General features: G+C 45.6%; 1 protein-coding gene across 3 annotated transcripts in view; it reads right to left on the minus strand.

The window, feature by feature from the left end:
* The window catches only part of DNAAF9 (dynein axonemal assembly factor 9), a 116,834-nt gene that overhangs the window by 45,976 nt on the left and 49,686 nt on the right, over positions 1–21,172 (minus strand). For 2 of the 3 annotated variants that reach the window (XM_019733763.3, XM_019733761.3), the window contains exons 11-21: positions 20,989–21,070; positions 20,000–20,036; positions 16,926–17,013; positions 15,761–15,837; positions 13,880–13,924; positions 13,479–13,524; positions 10,602–10,713; positions 9,773–9,843; positions 8,773–8,823; positions 8,088–8,175; positions 407–510 (exon numbers count right to left, since the gene is read on the minus strand). In XM_019733763.3, the coding sequence (XP_019589322.3) occupies positions 407–510; positions 8,088–8,175; positions 8,773–8,823; positions 9,773–9,843; positions 10,602–10,713; positions 13,479–13,524; positions 13,880–13,924; positions 15,761–15,837; positions 16,926–17,013; positions 20,000–20,036; positions 20,989–21,070 (801 nt within the window). The remainder of the gene's footprint in view (positions 1–406; positions 511–8,087; positions 8,176–8,772; positions 8,824–9,772; positions 9,844–10,601; positions 10,714–13,478; positions 13,525–13,879; positions 13,925–15,760; positions 15,838–16,925; positions 17,014–19,999; positions 20,037–20,988; positions 21,071–21,172) is intronic. The other variant, XM_074318060.2, reaches the window with a different exon arrangement.

Raw genomic sequence — 21,172 nt, forward strand, 5'->3', positions numbered from 1 at the left:
TTTCTCTCCCTCTCTGGCTCACTTAAAGTTCTTTCCCATACTAATATGTAGGTGGAGCCCCATGAATGTTCCAGGGAGCAGCTTCTTTCCAGATCTTAAGGGGGTGAGCTTTGTGTCCCTAGGCCACCTGTCAGGAGACACTGGAGGCCTTCTTCAGCCTACTTTCTGATCCTCTCTGGGATGAGTTAATTGCCCACGAGTAGTTGCTGGCCCTCCTGACCCAGAAACCCTTTCTAGTTGAGCTCTTTACAGAGCAGTGAGGTTGACAAGGCCCCCTGCCTCAAGGGCAGTGCTGACTCCTGAATCCTGCCCCATGGTAGTGGAGTGGGGACAGGGAGTTACTTGGTTTTCCCCTCAGGAGGGTATCTCTCTGAACACTAAAGCTATGCACTGATAAAACACCTACCCCATCATAGAATGAAATGGAATTCACGTGATCCTTGGAAATGATGATACTTCCATGATGACGGTGAGAAAACAGAAGGCCACTAGAGAAGAAATACACTTTCCCTGGAAGGAAAACAGAACTGGTCAGAGCTGGAGGGCTGGATCCTGGGGGCCAGATTCCAATGTCCTTCTTGCAGGTACCAGGGCATGTCAGAGTGGTAACTAGAGATCAATATATATAGTGCTGAAGTTACATGATGTTTATGCTGAGGTCTGTGCTCTGGGGAAGCCAACGTGCCCTCCTAGAGCCTCAGAGGAAAATCAAGCATCAAATACACTCTTTGCAGAAGAATTAGAAAGAAACAAATGAGAAAGTTATCAGCTGATGGGGAGATGCAAAATTCACATGCACATATGGATGTCTTTCAGGAAAACACACTAAAAAAAGACTTTGGGTACGTGTGCTCCATTACTGAGTTTCTAGGTGCTCCTTTCTCCTATGCCAGCAGAAGCTGGCTCAGCTCTAAAAAGACCGTTATCCCTCACTTAAGGAGCACTAGGGTCTCAGGGGAAAGACTGGTGAAGGGAGCCTAAGGGTCCCTCTGTCTAGCAAATGAACATTTGCGTTAGGCAGTAACTGGGCTCTACAGACACTGAAGGTCTACTGTTCTGTAGTTCACAAAAGCAAGATGGGTGGGGCGTGGACATTGGATGTCGGTTCCTCAGGACAAGGATTCAGGTCTAAGGAGAGCTGCTATTTCCTGGGTGGCTAAGGTCATAAGGAATAGCTCAGTATGGACCCTAGGGGGCGAACCACAGATAGGACAGTTAACACGACAAGGATTAAGGTTGGACCTGGGCTTGCTTTGGAGACCCAGATGAAGCACTCAGAACAGTGATAAGACTCCTGGGTGAAGCTGCTTTCTGGAGCTGGTCCAAGCTGCATCCTTTCTGTTCCTGTAACAGCCTTTCTTTCTCTGTTTTCACATATAGGGAAGAGAGTAAGTCCTTCTTGGACTCGAGGCACAGGCTTGGGGACACTGTCATCTGTATCTTATTGCTAAGGCGGAGGACAGGAGACAAAGAAGAGGGACTGATTCCACGAACTTAGCTCTAGGAAGGTAGTCCCAAGGCTCTAGAGGTTGTCATGACAAGAAGAGCAAAAGCCAAGGTGCGGAATTTTGGACACTTCATGTTTTGAAGGCATCCTGAGGAGGTGGGGTTTCAGGGGCCAGAGAGAAACCTGGTGAGTGTGTGAGACTGTGTATGCGTGTTAATGGGGGTGGGGAGAAGTTGAGGAGATGGATGCAGTTTTTAGGTAAAAGAGGAAGGTTCAGAGCCTGAGTATCAATGAAAAAACTAGATGATCAGCTAGCGGGAAGTAACGCCAAGCCTACCATGTGAGGCAGCAGCAGCCAGCAACCAGCCAGCCTAGTTCACGGCATCCAGGTTCAAGTAAGTCTCCCACCTCTAACAAGTAAAGCCTGGCCTCCCCTGCACACAGCCTTGCCCTATGGCCCTCCTGAGTCGTGGCTACTCATGCCCCAGACTCATCCTGTACCCACGCCAAGGTTCCTCCCTGCTGTGCCCAGACCATTCCCCTCGATGCTGGCACAATACTTTTATTCCTTTAGAGACACAGACCCTTCTTTCCTTCACTGCTCATGTCTACTGCCCTCCTAATCATGCCCCGACATTTTGAATAGCTTCTCAATATGCCCATGGCCTTCTCTTTCAAAGTCAACACTCCCGTTCCTTCGGAGGGATTAAGGGATGGTCCAAGGCACATTCTGGCTTCACCGCTCCTCAATCCCAACTCCACAGCAGTAAAGCAGCACCCAGAACACTTTCACCTCTGGAATCTTTAGCTCCAGAACCTACTCTCTGACCGACCACAGGCCCGATCATCCTTCTAGCTACCTCACTTCAAAAACCTCATCCTCTGATGTCATGAGCCTTCGAAGCCTTCACTCCCCCTATTTTCCCGTTACTCAGACATTTCTGACTTTCCTCTCATCCACATCCAGGGAAGATCCCTGGGGCAGGACCTACTTTTAATCCCTTTTGTCAGGAGAAGGGATGGAAACAGATTTTACTCAGTATTTTCTAAGTACCAAGCATGTCATATGCACGAGTTTTCCATCTTCACGACAATTATAAAAGGAAATATTATTCTCCTTATAGGACTAATGGGGAAACGCAAGTTTAGAGAGATTTTCCCAAAAGTCACAGAACTATGGGATGGTGCAGCCAGGTACAGAACACAGGTTGCCAGGGCACTGTACCACACTGGACCCCTTCTGTTCTCTCACCCCTTTCCCTTTCCTTATGCTCTCTCCAAAGCCCATGTGTGGCTAAGCTGACGACGGGCGGTCTCTGCTTCCTCACCCTCAACAAGCCCACGGTCCTGCCCAGCAGTCCTTCCACTGCCGTCTCCCAACCCCTCCCACCAACCCCCCCCCAGGGCCCAGCCAAGATCTTCAACACTCTCCGAATACCACAACCTCATCAATTCCGGCCACAAGATGACTCTACCTACTGTTTACAGAGAAAAGAGAGTCAACAGGTGTCAGGAGGTAGAAATTGTTCCCATACCTATTGCTTAGTATCCACACCCTTCCATGTCCTGGACTCACCCTCCTCCTGTGTACCTCTAACAAGAAGCTTCTCAGAAATAAGTCCAATACCATTCAAAAGCCTCCTGGACAAACCTCAAAATCCTCCCAAAGCTTCCAGAAAAGAGCACAGCTCTGAGAGTCAGTACATTCCAAGTCCTCACTGGGAAGCTAGGGGAAGAAGGAAATCAGGGAGGTCATCTCCAGCACTTTCTCTCCCTCTAGACGCTGAAGCCTCAAAACAAAATGGAAAGAATTTCACCAGGCAGTGTTGGAAACACTCCTTGTGGGGCCTGGCCCAGGGCAGGGACTCGTAAACAAGAACTGGTTTTCGTACTGGTGCAGCAGCTACCCCTCAGTCTGGCTCTGGGAGTAACTCTGTCATTATTCCCAGAGCAGGCCTGAGATAACTGAAGTGACTCACTGGGTGGCCCAGTGCCAGTGCCCTGGCTGTTCTCTTAGATCCTAATCCACTTTTCTGGTACTTGCGCTGGATTCATGACTTATCAGACTATGGTCGGAAGGGACAGGCCTTTGCAGGGGTTTCATAGTGACTGGGGTAGCCAACCCCTGACTAGATCTCTCTGGTTCCTTGTCTAATCCTTGGTGCCCTTAGTGGATGGGCTCTTGCTCCATTCTGTGAGTGTGAAAACCCAAGGTGAGAGGATATGCCTTCTTACTACCCATGAAGCAGCAGGGGACTGCAGCATGATTCGGTCTTTGATTGACCTCTGCACCCCCAGGAAGCCAATAAGAGAAGGACGAGCCTTCAGGGCAAAAAGAGACACCAAGTGTCAATGAAGAATTTGGCTTGTCCTCCTTCAGACAACTGGCTGTACAAATAAAAATCCTCTGACGGCCCAACCTGTGTGAAGAGGGAACACTCATCACTGCTGGGGAAACATTATGACATAACGGCTGGATAATTTTCATTTTCTGTGTGTGTGAATGTGTGAAATGTCTACATATGGTTTAAAGAAAACCACCCAAACCAGAAAACCCAGAAACCCATCCTTCTGTGACTTGCTGACCTCTCTCAACATCCTGTTCCTCAGTCATTCATGCTGTGGGATTCATTCATGTCTAGTGCTACAGAGAACTTGCTCTTTTAAATGTCCCGTAATAGCTTCACGTGGGCACAAGGGAACACATGAGAGGGTGCAGAACGAAGGCAGCAGACAGCGGATGACCGCTTCCTGGGCCTTCCCATCACAGGAAGCTGAAACTCAGCATGGCCACCAGAGTTCTCAGGCTGTGCTGACTGCCCTGTATGTCAGTGCGACCTGTGCTGCTGCTTCTCACTGCTAAGCAATCGCTGCCCAATGGGAGAAAACACCCTGGAATCTAGAAAGAACTACGGGGAGAATGATGGAGCTGCCTGAGTGCCAACCATCCACTGAGGCCGTGGGAAATAGTAAATAAATGGTCAGTTGATATTCAACAAAGGTGCAAAAGCAATTCAAAGGGGAAACGTCTTTTCAACAAGTAGTGCTGGAAAAACTGGACATTCCTATGTAAAACAAAGAACATCAACCCATATCTTGCACTGGACTGTCTGCTCAATCCCACCAGCCACAGTGGAAAACCTCCTACTTCACAGGGTCGTCAGGTAGAGTACTCAGAAGGATTGTGTCTCAATAGAGGGGTACAATTATCCCTAAACTAAATGCTGCTTTGCTTCCTGCCTAACAAAGCTTAAAAGCAAGGTCCAGATGATGGGACTAGAAGAAAAATATACTAAAACAATTATTGTAACTGTATCCCGTATGTGCCAGAAGCTAGAAGAAAGATTGAACCATGTTAACTTAAAATATGAAAGATGTAAAAAATTAAGTCAAACTTCTAGAGATAAAATATACAAAGTCTGAAAAGAAAACTACACTGGATGAGGTTACCGGCATTACACAGCTGTTGGCAGTTTAGCTCCGCTACTGCATAGTACTGCTGCTCAGCGCCCATTTTGTCTGGCCAAGAGGCCTGCAGGGGCCTTAGACTGACAGAAGCCCCCTATGCAAGCGCATGCTCTAGGTAACAGCCCAGTCGCAAGCAGATGTAAGTTCCTGAGATGACTTCTCCAACAGCCCTTGCGGTCAAAAGTCTCCCCAGCCTCCTCGCACCTTCCCCGGTGCACCCCTCAGATAAGAGCCCTGGGGAGCATACCAAAACCCCACTTTTTGGTTTGAATTGACCAATCTGGCCTTAGGCTGGGAATCCCAAAGCAGCCCACCCCTGGACCCTAACAGAGGCATGTGCCCCAGGTCCTGCCACTCTTTCTGCCTGTATCCTGCCTTGCCCTCCCTGTGTGGCTCCCCAAGGCATTGCCGTACTTCCTCTAAACGTCTCTGTTTCAATTCCTTTTGTGGTCTTTTGTTGAACTTGGCTCACCATCTAGCACCCTGTGGTCCACTTAACAAATGCTAATTTAACAAACATAATAACAATGCAGAAGGTTAGTAAATTGGAATATATAAAAATAGAAACTATGCAAAATAAAACACAAAGAGCAAAATGACTGAAAATAATTGTATGGAGCATCATGGAGCTGTGGGACAACTTCAGGCGATCAAACCTATGAAACTGGAGTCCCTGAAGGAGAGGGGGGAAAAAAACTAAAGAAATAATGGCCAAAAAATTTCCAAATTTGAGAAAATTCATCAATCAACAAGCTAAAAGAATCTCAATCACAAGCAATGTGAAGAAAACCACACCAAAATCGTACCACATAAAAATCAAATGGCTTAAAATCTGTGATAGGAAGAAAGAAAATCTGGAGTGGGGGGAAAAAACCCTCAGAAAGGGACAAAGATAAGGACGGCAGTAGATGTCTGTTCAGAAACAATGCAAGCAAGAAGAGTAAGGTGGAGCAGCATCTATAAAGCGCAGGAAGAAACTGTCAACCTAGAATTCCTTAAGTGAAAATATCTGCCAAAAGTCCTGAGGGATGGGACTTCTGAAATGGCTGTGAGGACTGTGGCAAACCCTCTCCCCAGGAGGCAGCCGCAAAACTGGACTAGTGGTTCCTAGTGGTTCATTACAACAATTTAAGGACTAGGAAATGGACCATCGTTATACAACAAAACTGAGACGCATCATTTGAGAAATTCTACTGAAGCTTGATAAGAAGAGTGGACATCTGTGGTGTTTTAGCAAGAGGCTATTCACATGCCCTCCACTCTAGCTCTGTGGTCTTATGAGGGAGAAGGGCAGGCCTGCCAAAAGGGCTGACTTTATCTGGGCAAAGCATAGACAGTTCTGTATCTAGTGATGTCAAAAATGATAGCAAAGTGGCAAACGTTCAGGGAAGGCCAACATACCAACTAGCCAGAGATGTCAATGCTGGTAGGTGCAACTAGCCAGAAACTAACGGGAAAAGCAGGATCTGAGAAAAGTGCCACCAGAAAGAATATTTTCAAGAACAAATTATCCAGAAAGGGGATTTGCTTAGAAGAGATTGATAAATGTGTGTAGTAAGTCACAACTCTTCCTCCACAAAATGTCTATATCTAACAGGGCAAGAATAGGACTCATAAGAAAATGTTATTTTGAGGAAACCAAAAGGGAGCATGAATCCCCATGAAATCCATACAAGACCAACAAAGTTCTTGAGAATTTTATATCAGCAGAAACACTGCCATCTTAGATGGAAAGGGACAGACGAACGATTGTAGTATCCCCAAAATTTTACTGTTAAGAAGTAGGCTGATAAAACTACTCAGCTACAAAGTACCATCTTCATGAAAAAGGAAGGAGAACAAAGGCGTAGCCACAAGCCCAGAGGGCAAAACGTAGAGTCCAGAGGGTGGAACCATGAGCCCCAGGGGCAGAGGGAAGGACCCAGGAGGACTAGTCCAGGGCTGTGACACCTGAGCCAGGAACTGGAGTCTGCTCAGCTGCATTTCAAAGCTGCCTTGGACCGGTGACTCCTTTTTACCTTCCATGTCCTCCCTTTTTGAACCTGAATGTCACTGTTATCCTATGCTAGTCCCACCTTGTGTGTTGGGAGGGAGGGCTGGGGCAGATAACTTGTCTCTGTGGTTTCACAAGTCCACAGATGGAGATTACACAATGGACTACACGCTGCAGAGCCCCATCTGCACCTCATTTAGATCATCTGCATGATGAGACTTGGGGTTTCTGAGCTGATGAGATTTGAGACTTTAAACTGTTACCATAATGGGATGAGGCCCTGGGGAAGGGGTGACTGTATTTTGCACGTGGGAGAGGCGTGCACCGTAGGGGCCAGAGGGTAGAGTGGTAGGCGTAACTTTAAGACGGCCCCCCAACACTCACCCTGGATGTCACTCTGCTGTTCATGTAATCTTACAGGGCAAAGGGAGATTATCTGAGTGGGCCTCCTCTAATCACAGGAGCCTTTTATATTCAGTTTTCTCTGGCTGGTAGCAGAAGAGGAATTCAGAGAGTAAAAGAATGCGAGATTCAACAACGCAAGGGAGGTTCAGTGTTGCTGATGGAGGAGTCACAGGGCAAGGCCCCCAGGGAGGAGGAGCTCAGAGTGGTCCTGGCTCACAGCCAGCAATGAAGCAGGGATCTTAGTTCCGCAACCCGCAGGAACCGGATTCTGCCAACACTCTGGATGAGTCTGGGCGCAGGTTCTTCCCCAGAGCCTCCAGATAAGAGTCTCGTCTGGCTGATGCCTTGACTTTGGGCTTAGGAGACCCTAGACATGAATTCAGCCAAGCCTGCCCTGAACTTCTGACCTAGAGAATTGCGAGATAATAAATGTGTGTTGTTTTAAGCTACTGAATTTGTGGTAATTTGTTACATAACAATAGAAAACTCATCCAGATTTCTGTTTAGGTCCACAGATTCTATTTCTGGACATGTTGCTCTAGCCCATTCTGAGCAATTCTCAGGCAGCAACAAGAGGACCAGGTACAGTTCTGGGCCAGCCCTTCCTAGCACAAGTTTCCTCATCTGCTCATCTGCAAAATGAGTGGATCAAAGGAGAAAAGCTGTAAAAAAAACACACAAAACCAAACACTTCTACACCAACAACTCTTTTCAAATATCACATGTATCATTAATCACAACATCCTTGCAAAAGAGAGACCCAGACCAGCTCACCTTCCTCAGGCCAGCACTGTGGATTGCTGGGATAAAGATATGCTCCTTCTCCTCCTGTTAGAAAAGTGCCCAGGAAACATTCATCCCCCTTTAAAAAACAAACACAAAGAGCAAGTGATTTATAGCATAAACATTCACAGATCGAAAGTCCTGCCCAAGTTTGTCTGTCTACAAAAGCAGCTGTGTCAGCCTCAGATATACCCAACTTCTTCCATTGCCTTTGACATTGCCTGGCTCTTTGTTATGTTACTGGAATCCTGGATTTGTGCTGAGAAAAAGAATGTAAGGTCCTCACTGAGTCCGGGCACCAAAGCCTGCCATGCTTGTTCAAGTTCCAGTGGATTTATATTCACCAGAGGCAGCTCTCCTTGGACTAAAGCTTTAATCTCTAGCTCTGTATGCATAGGCCATTCTGAGATCTGCTTTTAATGGTATTTGGAGACACACACACACACACACACACACCCAAAAGGTTTAAGTGGTAGAAAGAATCCCTCTAAGTGTGTACCCCATAAATGGTTATTTCTAGAGCTCTACTGGGAAGGGAAAGAATGCAAACAGGAATTGAGCCAAAGAAGTACAGATCCTTTAGAAGAGCCCTAAGATGAGATATTTTAAATTACCTTTATAAATTGTTTACATTTCATTTTGATATATTAACACTAAGAATAAGAAGGCTGCTTACCTTCACTCCTTGCTGGGTTTTCTCAGACAATTTTACTTCATTATCGTCTACCTGTGTCCAAAAGGAGTACAGATTTTCAGGTACTATTTCAAGGGCAGAACTCTGCTAGGTGCCCCTCCCCCACCCCGTGTTCAACTATTTCCAGGGGACTGTCTGGGTGTCCCTCCACCAAATCCAGTCTCTCAGGTCTGACAGGTGGCACAGTTGGCTATTGGTCATCAAGGCTCAGAGCCCAAGGCCATGGTGGGCTCTCTCACTGGGACTTGAGGTCCAGCTAAATGAGCTTATGATATGTAGAGAGGATGTGTTACTCTCCCCTTACATTTCACTTCAGAGAAAAAAACAACTATTTTTAGGGACGAAGCAAAGACAACATAAAAATATTTTCTGAGCACATTCTCATTTAAACATGTTCATGTTAGAAGATAACTCTTGTTCTTCCCTATCCAAGTCAGAACTGTAGAAACAGAATATAAACAGCTTCTAAAATGGGTACTTAGATCATTACCAGACTCACTGCTGTCATACTTTCTACGTTCCAAGGCACCCGAGTTTCAGACCAAGTCCCACCAAGGAAGATGGGACCTTTCCACACATAGAGAGAGACACACTGCTGTACAAACTTAGCACTAACTATTCTCATCAGACAAGGGAGCCACATGATCCACTCATTATCTGTGTGACCTTGGACAGGCTGACCAATTTCTAAGCCTCAGCCTCCTCATCTATAAAATGAGGCTGTTAATTTCTTCCTTTCACAATTTAACAGGGACCCAGATAACTTAGTTCCTTTCTTTTAGAACTTTTCCAAGATTATAAGAAAGTTAAAGAAACTAGATTCGTTTGTATAAAGAGAAAGAGCTGAGATAAAAACTTCCACTCTTGAACAGTAGCTAGTTCAGGATCTGACATTCCACCAGAGACCCAATGAAGAGGCCCTTCCTCAAATGCTCTCCCGATTTCTCCATGTTTACGCCCACTCCACTTGAACGACACTGACCAGCCAGGAGCAGAATCTGGGTACGGCAGCTGTCAGGACTATGGAGCTGGTTTCTGTGGTAACAGTGCCATCTGTAGGAAGACCACAGACATACAGGTTACTGCCCACCACCTGAGCCCACCTTGCAGGCCCCAGATGGCTAACGCCCTTCCGCTTCTCAGTAGCAAGGGCTCCTCTTATTAATACAGAGTCTGATGCCCTCAGAAAATGAAAACTTCCTCATCTGGTGACAGGGAGACTAATGAAAGGTTTCCCCATGTGATTAACTCCATTAATTTTTACAACAAATAGAAACACACATTTAAATGAAGAGTTCTGGGAATTAGTCCTTTTTATTTACAATTTTTATCAAGGTAGTACATGGGAACATAATAAAAATCAAACAAAACATGATCAGGCTCATCCTACCAGCACTGGATATTATCATTCTCTAGAATTTTTTTGTCAACATAATGGGCAAAAAAACTGGATCTAATTGTTTCAAATTGCTACTTCTTGACTACTAGTAAGGCTGTACATATTCATATGTATGCATATGTGAAGATAATATATACGTTATATATAAATATATCTCCCTGTTTTGTTCTTCATGTCTGTGAACTGCCCATTTGTATTTTTTGCCCATTTATCATTGGGTAGCTTGTCTTTCCCTTATTAATTTGTAAGAACTCTTCATTAAATTAGGATATATTCCTTGTTTATTATAAGTGTCCTAATATCTTCACAAGTTTATTGCTGGTCTTTTGACTTAGTTTATGGTTTATTTTGACCACCCCCCCAAAAAAAAAAAAATTTCAAGCTTTGCTCTCCAAAGACCATAGATACTTACCCTTTTCTTTCACCAAGATCTGAGATGTTAAAAATGATTCTGAGAAGACCACAGATCCTAAGCACCCCCTTCCTCCCAGCAAGTCCGGAATGTCATAGACAGTCATACAAGCCTATAGCAAATTAGAAAACAGAGTTAGACCAGTTGTCAGTCTTAAACCTTCAGGGACAGATCCGTAAAAAACAGCCCACAAAATACTGCTTTAAGTTGCATTTCAAAAGAATACTGGAGAGTCTCTAAGAAAAACTCAAGTTATCCTGAAATATATCAAAGCTGGGAGATGACTTCAGGATTACACAAGCTTCCTTACAATTACTTCATGATCAGAGACACACTTGGGCTAGGAGAGTATCTTTATGTTCCTATAAATTCCCTCAAACTGCTTATCCTCCCTAACAGGCAACACAACCGCCTTCATTCTTAACTGTGATTAGCCCCCAGGTGGAGGGGTTTCTTCTAGGCTTCTGTACACTCACATACTCTTCACATCCCAGCACGTCCATACTCTCACTAACTCCTGGTTTGGTGAGCGCTCAAATTCTGAGCAAGTCTGGAAAGGTGGTCATTCGTTTGGTATATGTGTCTTCATGGATATTTTGGGGTACATGTCAAAACCTACAAATGCTACTTTCAGTACCAAGAAAATTAAGGTATTTAAGCTTTTATGGAAAGACAAAAACTAGAGGATTCAACAAGCTAGAAAAAAAACTGGAGCAACTCAGACAGAGCTCCTGAATGGCTGGTAAAAAAAAGCCCTAATTTATCAGTTAAAACTAGTGAAAATGGAACAATTCTGGGGGAATCTAGCAGAAATGTAGGAATTTGTATGAGCCAGAGCCAGGGTCTGAGATGACAATGACAATCTGTTGAGGGACATGGGTGTAGGTAGCACGATGAGCCCTCTCAGGTCCTGTCCCCTCCTGGCCTGACGTCACTAAATGGCTAGGTGCAGATCTCCTGAAGCCTGGGTCCCATTCCACCCTTAGGACAGATACAAAAAAGACCTAGGGCTCTTGAAGGAATTGCTAGATTCTTAAAAAAAAAAAAAAAGTTGAAAAGAAAACACACACAATTAAAGCCAAAGTGCTAATTTTCCATGTTGTCATGATAAAAAGAATATACAAAGTGACAGGTAGGATTTTGTATTTTAGCTAACTTTCTAATTAGTCTCCACAATTGGAAAGTTAATCTAAATCTGTTTCAAATAATTCTGAGCATCTGAAGACACAGAACCTTACTGGGCTACATGGTTCCTCTTAAGTGACAGTGGGAACCCCACGTCTTTGGTTCCCAGATTAATTAGGAAGACAAATCCTGTGGGTTCCTAATCTCTCACTTTCATATTTGGCATCTAGTATTGAGTAAGGGGAGAGAGAACATGAAAAAGAATACATGTAGCATTTGTTAGACACTTGCTGTGTGCTTCCCACCATGTGGCATTGGGAGAAAATATATAAAACATGGTCCCTATCTTAGGAAACCTTCTAATGCCTACAGCAGTTGGAGAGATGAGAGCATTCTTATAAAAAGTCATCATATGACACCTTAGTATAATTACTTCCTGATTTATGTAGTACAAACTGTAAGTACTTGTGAGGAGAAATCAATAGGGAAGCTTGCAGGAGGCAGAACTTCCTTTCTGCCTGGAAGAGAGGATGGGATTTCGACAGAAAGCACCAACTTCCCATTTCTCCTTTCCAATCTCATTAGTGGCTGCTGAATGCATACTCAACACAGTAGTGTGAGTCTACTGGACTCCTAATCACCCACTTCTGTGCAAAGCACCTTCCAGAGCACTGCACAAGAGTCTAAGGAGGGAAGTCAGGGAATTTAAAGTCTGGCAAGGAGATACAGCATTATCGCCTAAATATCAGAAAGCATTTCCCAGCATCTTGATGATGTCATAAAAAAGTCTCAATTAGTTCTAAAAGAACGTCAACACAAAATGCAGACAGATATAGGAGCAGATACATTATAAAAACAGAAATTACTCACAACCTTAAAAATTTCTCTCTGTACATAACACTACTGCTTTTCCACTGGTGATGGTGGCAGGCTTGCATTTGCATTGAGTCACCCATCGCTGCCCACCTAGCTCTGTTACCAAAAACTCACTGGAATTAAAGCTCAGGCAGTAGGCACAGAACAGACTCAAGGTATAACTTGTGCCCACATACACTGCAACCAGGATCCTGGCTGCATGTCCACCATCCTCTCATGCATTGCTTGCCAATCTTCACATCAGGATGCACTAGAGTAAATGAGGGACGCGGCTTGTGGCTGGGAGCAACCAGTCTAGAAAATCTGGCTCCCCTAGGCCATGCCAGCCCACCCAGGGACCAATATTTTTGTATCTCTAAACCATTCCCCTGACCTGTCGGTGTGCCCCCAGCACATGGGTCGGAAAGCTCTGCTCTGACTACCCCACTTCCCTCAGGGTTCTGGTTTTTTGTTTTTGTTTATTTTCACAGGCCTCTGATAAGGGTATCAACAGAGGCCTTGGAACACTTAGAAGCCACTGAAAACTTGTCGGTCTGTGTTGAGGCAGGCTTCTCAGCTCCCAGAGAAATCACAGTCACTTGGAGGAAGCCCTTCTAACCTTAGGAAGAGGGTTCTTTCCCTAGCCCCCAGCTAAGACCTTGGACTGAGGGGCGCCTAGGCACAGGAGTGTGGATGTGGCGGCCTGGCACAGCCACCTGGGCACCCTCCAGAAGCACAGGCCCACCACAGCTGCAGCTGGAACAGTTCTGAGAATAGACCAGTTTCCTCAGGTATGTAATGGGATGCCCAAGACTCCCACCCACTCCTACCTCACCCCTTACAGATGTCCCTCTATAGGCCATTCCCTGCCAGCTGACCTGTAAGAACTCTGCTTACCGTCTTCACAAAGTATAAGCTATCTTCACTGTCCAGAGGCACGATTCTAGAAGAGGAAAGACATGGGAGGGACATTCATTGCATTTACAATGTTCTCTTTTACCAACATGGCAGCAACCCAGAGACCCAGATTTCTCTCATGGGTTTTCAAAATACTGGGCTGCATGCATGCAGAATTAGTAGGCAGGCTACTTGGAGGGAACTGGGCCCACAGCCTGCTCCCACCCATCAAGTGTTCAGTGGGAAGCACTAAGCGTACAAGGTCTCGGCTGAGTACAGCCAGCCTCAAGCTCAACCCTGGAGTGAGAAGACCACCCCTCTAGCAGCTATAAGGTAGCCTTTCTTCTGTTTTTGCTCCCAAAACTCGCCCAAATGAGGATGCACCACAAACAAATACTCACCTTCCCTGATTATTCACAGCATGTATATGAAAAGCCATCTTGGAGCTGCAGACAGAAAACAAAAGCAAAGTCAACCTGTTCTTGCTGACCACGGGCAGGTGCCTCCCCAGACACCTGCTGCTGCGCTGCACCTGCGCTGAGCCCGTGCCAAGTGTGGGGCCAGCGTCTCACTCCAGTCATGGCCCGGCCTCTGTGCGGATTCTCAGGGCGATCTTGACTTTTGGACAGAGCAGGAAAGAACCATGTGACAGGAGTGTTGCCCAATGCAGACTGGGAGTGACCCTCTAGTGGCGCGAGGTCTCCTAACCCACAGCCTTGACGTACTGTCCTGATCCTCCTCCTCCTTCAGCACCTTTGGGTGCAGCTGCCATCCCTGCTTGAGGCCCCAGCAGAGGTCCTGTGTTCCTCTTGGGAGGTGACTTGCTAACCTGATGCCGTTCAAGGGTATTCAGTGAGTGACCTTGTGGAGAGAAGGGCGTGAGGCTCTAGGTAGAGGTCTGGCCCTGGGAGACTCTCCTCCCATTGCCTACTGTTCTCTCTTTGTTCCTTCCTTCAGCTAGTGTGGTACGCCCAGGCTTAGACGGCCTAGGGATTGCGAGGTAGCCTGCCCTGGAAAGGCTGTGACCTGGCAAGGCCCAGAGGAAAGGAGGAATGGAATGTCTATGTCAGCCATGTCTGTGGTAACAGAGACGACCAGAGTCAGAGCAGCTAACATTTACACGCCCAATCACTCTACGAGGTGGAAAGATGAGGAAACAGATGCACAGAGAGCTCCCTATCTTGTCCAAAGTCACACAGCTGGAAAGCAGAGACGCCTCTTCAAACTTAGGTCAACAGGAAAAGACAGTCTAGGCCAGTGCAAGCCCTTAAGGGAACAAGCTTCCTCTCTCTCTCTCATGGCCAGAGCTACAAGACCCAGAGGAAAGGAGACCTGAGGTAAGCTTAAAATCTTGCACCAAAGAAATGTGGCCTTTCCCTCCACTCCTGCGGCTGCAAAAATAGAATTCTTCTTTTTTTTTAAAGGAGGGTGCAGCTCACAGTGGTCCATGCGGGGATCGAACCGGCAACCTTGGTGTTATCAGCACCACGCTCTAACCAAATGAGCTAACCGGCCACCCCAATAGAATTCTTCTTGTTAGATCAACTGACTGACTTATCTTTTTAAATGCTCCTTCTCACTACCCAGGGCTGTAGATGTAAGAAACTGTGAGGCATGGAGCTGAGGCAGCACAGGGCACATCCCAGAAGTGCTCTAAAGAAACTCCCCAATATTGGTGTCTTTTGCCTCCTTTGATAGCAGTGTACTTAGTGGGCCCCATATACAACAGTGGGTGAAGTGAACTAGGTTCAGGAAGGTTTAGCTATGGAAAAGGACCACACGGAGATACACTGTGACGTGCCAGGAGATGTGTGATGGGAAGATGCCGGGAGGCCAAATGTCTAGAGTGTCTGAGACACAGCCAAGCTCAGGGTTTCTATCATGTGAGAGGCAGATAAAGCCCAAGGCAAGCCTCTCTAAGCAGTGACTGTTTTCACACGCCCAGGGCCCCTGACCCTAACAAACCTCACCACTTCTGTTCCCAGTTTCACTTTTTTAACCTCTGAACTGCGTCTGTCAGGTCTCTAATGGGTCCAGTATTGCTCTGCCTCCCATTCCAGCGTTAGGACATGTGTCTGACTCTTTCTCATACACCTCCTCCATCTGTGGCTCCCTGCCCTCTCAAAGCCCTGATCATAAATGATTCTCCTCCATATATCCCATTATTTTACCAGAACATTTCTCAAAGGAGAAATGGCATATCACATACAAGGAAGAAAAGGATCTTTAAAAATCAAACATTAAAAAACATTCCTTGTAAGAATACATAAGCCATTGCTTACCGTACGGCTGCCTTAAACTGTAGTAACTCAAAGGCATCTAACCCAGATACCAGGACCTGCTCAGCTACCTCCTTGGCCTGTAAAACCAATAACAAACCAGAAGCAATTAGCTTTCACAGCAGGAAAGTGTATACATCACCAATAGGAAGAGCCCTTCTAACATCTGGCCAGGAGAACACTGTGCCCCTCCCCTCTACAGGACTATTTAGGTGCCTGCTTTTTTTTGGCGGGGTTCACAGGAAACACTTCATTCAGGCCGGTGAGCTGTGACCAGCTGGGATGGTGCCACTGTTGAGGTCTGGAAAAGCTCGTTCTCTTCCCCTGTCCCCTGGCCCTGGAGGAGGGGACTACTGGCCTCAGGGTTCCTGCCCAATTCTAAGAATATTCAAATACCTAGAGTTACAAAAGATCAGTTGAAAAACAAAGGTGTGAGAACCGACTTGAACCCAAGCTCAGTGAGGAGATGGCAAGGAGCTGGTGACTACACTACAATCTCTCTCGTATCTACATCATACACAACCTTTCCAATGTCAAATGGCTTCCTTCAGGAAAGGTCCTATTGGCATTGGGAGGCATCAAGCCGACTCTTCACATCACCTTACTGGGTCAGATATAGGAATCCAACTCAGCAGTGCACGTTAACCGCAAAACAGCAAGGAAGATAATGGTCAGAGGACGAGAACACACGTGCTTGTCTAGGAAAGGCAAGTCAGATTTTCTCATCTTTAGATTATTTTTTTTTTAAAACACTGAATGACAGGAAATCAAACTGTGTAGCTTAACATAAACTTACCTAATTTTATTAAAATTCACAGTAGAATAATCTACACATTTTTTAACTTTTAAAAAAACTATTAAGTAAAATGACTTGCTACAGAATGAGTTTTCTGCACCACCACCGGGTATCTACAAAGAAGTGTTATTAGTTTGTCATTCATAAGACCAGGGCAGCTCGGTCACAGGCAGTACAGGCAGCGTAAGCTCAGCGCTCTAAAGGCTTCTGTGTCTGGTGCCAGCTCCACTGAGGCCCAAGCTCACACGAAACTGAGTAGTACTGCAAGGTATCAAAACAAACCAAAACCAAGCCAAAAACACCCACCCAGCTGGACAGAAGTTTTACATTAAAAGAACTTCTAAGGAAAGAGAAACGTGGTATTAAAATTACCTTTGTTAGACTGGAAGTTTTAGCGTAACATGCAATACCAGCCAGAACTGCCTCAATAACAGCAGCATATACCTGGGACAAGAGCCTACTTTAAAAACAAAAAATAAGGGTTAACTACAGCATCACAAGGTTTCATCAAAAGCTGCATGCACAAAAATGACATTCCCTATGGGACTGATTTTTAAACAGAATGAGAAAAGTGTGAAAAATGGACCTCGTTGATTTCTAAACTTTTTAAAAGCCATGTGCCCCATCTGATTTATACTTTTCTCTGTCAAATCATGATTAAAGAAAGAAATGCCAGCTCTTCTTAATTCTGCTCAAAAGACCAACCCTCCATGTTTATGACCCACCAATAGAAAACTGTGCGGGCTCCCTGACCCCTCAACGCACAGGAGCAGCTACCCAAGCATTCGGGATCCCTTCAGTGTCGTGATACAGACTTGCTGCTTTTCCAGGGGCCACCTGCACCACCCCATCAGGTTGTCTCCTCCCCAGGCCTGCTAAAAGCTGGCTGCTACTGGAACCTCCAGGGACAAAAGAGATTACTCTGGGGATAAGATGGGTTCTACTTAATTCAAATTAACAGCTGCAGACCACTTTCCAAGCAGCTTACCTGACCTAGAGAATAGAGCGTGCTTCTAAGGGGAAGCATTCCCCTCCTAAAGGACCACCTCCCTCCTCATCAATCTTGCTCTTTCTCTGACTTCTCACTTCCAAAGTCATTATAAGGTTTTCTTCTTTGCAAGTCTAGGGACTGCCACCAAGGTCCCTAGAAAATCCAGGTCTAGTTCCCTTTAGGGCAGGGTTTCTCAATCTCAGCATTTGGGGCCAGATAATTCTTTTGTGGGATCTGTGCTGTGCGTTAGAAGATGGTGAGCAGCATCCCTGGCCTCTAGCCACTTGATGCCAGCAGTAGCCCCAGCTGTGACAACCAAAAATGTCTCCAGACTCTGCCAAATGGCACTGGTGGTGGTGGGGACTGCTGGGAGTGGTGCAGTGAAATTGCCCTTGGTTGAGAACCACTGCTTTAGGGGAAAGAGACCCAGGATCTCATTAGGATAATTACAGCAGGCGAGGAGCTGATAAAGCCTCACCTAAGAATATGTCTGTTTTTAAGCCCCAGAATCTTGTAACAGGTAAAGGAAGGCGACAGGGGTTTGAAAGCAGGGGACCACAGAAATGATCTGGCCTAACTCTCATCTTATAGAAGAAGCAAGTAGAGCCTCTGGAGGTGGAATAAGTTGTCCAAGACCACAGAAAATTAATGGCAGACTCGAACTCAGGCCTGCTCTCAGCCTGGTGCTTTCCCACTATACCACACCACACTGCCAACTCCTCCAATTTCCTCCTTGGCTCCCTCACCACGCCTCCAAGTTGTAGGTAAGAGATTTGAGTTAGGTAGAAAAAAGGGACAGAAAAAGGACATGTAACAAAATGACAGCTCCAAGCATCAACCATACCCTGAAGACCGTTGGCTAGGCAAAAGTAGAGGGGTATGCCCTGGTAGGAAGGGGTCAGGCGGGGACACTGCCGATGAGCTGGGCCACTTCCAGGTAAAACCAGAATCCCCCCCACCTGAACACTACAGATGAAGCTTTATAGAGGTCAACTTCAAAGATCTATAAAGATGCCCTTCCTCCCACCTAGCTTGATTCAAACATCACTCAGAACCAACACTGGTCAGGCCTCCCCCCTACTTGGCCTTCTCAGACAACAGCTCAATACAAAGCCGCCTGGCTACTAACTCATACCATGGGCCTGGATGGGAGGTCTGAGACCCACGACAAGGGAAGGGGCTGCTCTGTACCTGAATGGCACTGCGCTGCCTTCACTGGGACACCACAAGGCCCAAGTTCCACCAGTCTGTGATTCAGAAACTCCCTGTACCTCAGTACCCCTCGATACCAGTCCCTGACACTGGGCACCAGGGATTTTGTTTACGCGAAATGTCTAAGCGTCCAGAATGAGGACCCAGTGCAGTGGCTAAGCACAGCTGGCATGGAAGCACAAGCAGGTACACAGCAAGACTATACATACCCACCAACATATCAGAATATGGGTCACTTGTTGATAAAGAAAACCCACACACAAAAAATTACACACATACTATAATTACTGCTACACAAAACCTGAATGTATAATTAAAAATCAAAACAAAAAAACAGGAAGATACATTTTAAGATACTATTGCATAGTGCCAAAGAAGAGGAATTATGATTTTATTTTCTCTTTTTCCCAAATTTCTGCAGTGTGATTATATTACCTTATAAAAAGAAAAACCAGAGATCTCTCTCTCTCTCATAGGAACACAGAGGACAGGCCACGTGAAGGCACAGTGAGAAGGCGGTGGTCTCCAACTCAGGAGAGAGGCTTCACCAGAAACCAACCCTGCTGGCACCTTGATCTTAGACTTCCAGCCTCCACATTGTGAGAAAATAAAGTTCTGCTGTTTAAGCCACCCAGTGTGTGATATTTTGTGAAGGCAGCCCAAACAAACTATATAACTATTAGTGAGTTTATTTCCTTTCTTTGGTTTCCTACTCTATGTGGGGGGAGAGGTCAACACTAGGATCTTTCTAATGTTACTCAGCCTGAGTTCAGACCCTAGTTCTGTTCCATAAGTCTGTGTGTCACGTCCAGAGGAAACACTCCTCAGACCAGAGGGGGTTTCACACAGATTCTTCCAATGGGTTTCAGGATGCTTTTTTTGAGGAAATCCCCCAATAAAAAGTGCACTATGCAGAAAACGTTAAGAAGAGTTACGCCACTTAAATGCATGGATGTGCAGGTAGGAATTCTCTTGAGTTCTGGAAGGAGAAGCAGATAGTAAAGGTGGCAGGGTCTCCAGCCTGGACTCCCAGCTGATAGAGAGGGGCTGGGAACCTCCTGGGAAACTACAGAGCTCTGCTCATCTCATAAAGCAGACATCTTATCCACTGCTGATTTCAAAAGGAGGAAGACAGAACAGCCGTAACTTCTGAGTAACCCAACTTTGAAAATAAAATAAAATAAAATAAAATAAAATAAAATAAAATAAAATAAAATAAAATAAAATAAAAATGAAGACTTACATTTGTTCAGTTTTCTTGGGCAGCTTGTTGTCATCACCTGTGAAAGAGGACCTAATAAGAATGTGACAAGATCACAGGAGATGCAAACACTTTACAATGGAGCTAGAATTTCTTAATTTAATTCAAAGGAGATGTCAAGAACTACATTTTCTTCCTTTTATGTTAAATACTGTACAAGCACCAACGACAGTGAAACCCAGCTTCTCTCAGGACCTTTAGCCCTGACACTGACAACCCACTCAGCATCACCACTAAACCCCAGAGAACACATACCAAATCTTAGGTTCTGGAATGTTTTTGCTTTTACTTTAATTTTCTAAACTAGGAAGTGTAAGTAAGCGGCTCAGTTCTGCCTTTCTTCATTTCCTTAAATTATCCGACCCAAGTCATGCTTCTTTCAGTTTCCTGACTCATATAACAACATCCAGGAGAAAACCTGGTTTCTGACGTACTGTGGAGCAGTGCTGAGATCTTCATTCTAGAGGTTCTTTTCCCTGTCTCTTTGGATGTCTGTAGTTTCTGGTTACCTCAGCAAGATGGGCAGCCCCGGTCAGTCTTTCTGGATGGAGCCCTGGCTCCTACGACTGTTCCCAGCACACAGGTACCCTCCGGCCATGGCCTTTCTTCACTGTCCTCACACAAAGAGTTGTGTGGGCCCCTGGCTGAGTCATCCAAACTCCCACTGCAGCCCACACCTTCTGTTATCTCCACCTAGAACTTATTCACCTTTGCCTTCCCTCTGACCCTGAGGGCACGGGCTTGCACATGGTTAGACTGACATATGTTGAGCCAATTGTTTTTCCTCCTGAAATACATTCTGTGAGAAATGTGTCAAGCACATCAACCCTCCACCTGCAATCAGAGAGGGAGTTGGAGGCATACAAACTGGGCAACATGAACTTCTGACCAAAGTAGTAAATCATGAGTCCCACTTCATGGGAGAAACTATTCATTAAATAAGTTGATAAGATGACGACATAGGGACTTACCCAAGTAAGGAATGTAAGTAGCTCCAAAAAAGTATGTTCTTGAACAAGCAAGGGGTCCCTTTGGTGAGACACACTGTACTACCTGGATGTCAGAAAACAATAAAAACAAAAAATGAGCAGGGACTTAGATGTGTACTGCTAGAGAAACAAAACGTCTATTAGTTAATGGAAATCAATTTTATTT

This window comes from Rhinolophus sinicus, chromosome 13 (assembly GCF_057876585.1).
Source record: "Rhinolophus sinicus isolate RSI-liver-muscle chromosome 13, RSI-T2T, whole genome shotgun sequence".
NCBI lineage: Eukaryota > Metazoa > Chordata > Mammalia > Chiroptera > Rhinolophidae > Rhinolophus > Rhinolophus sinicus.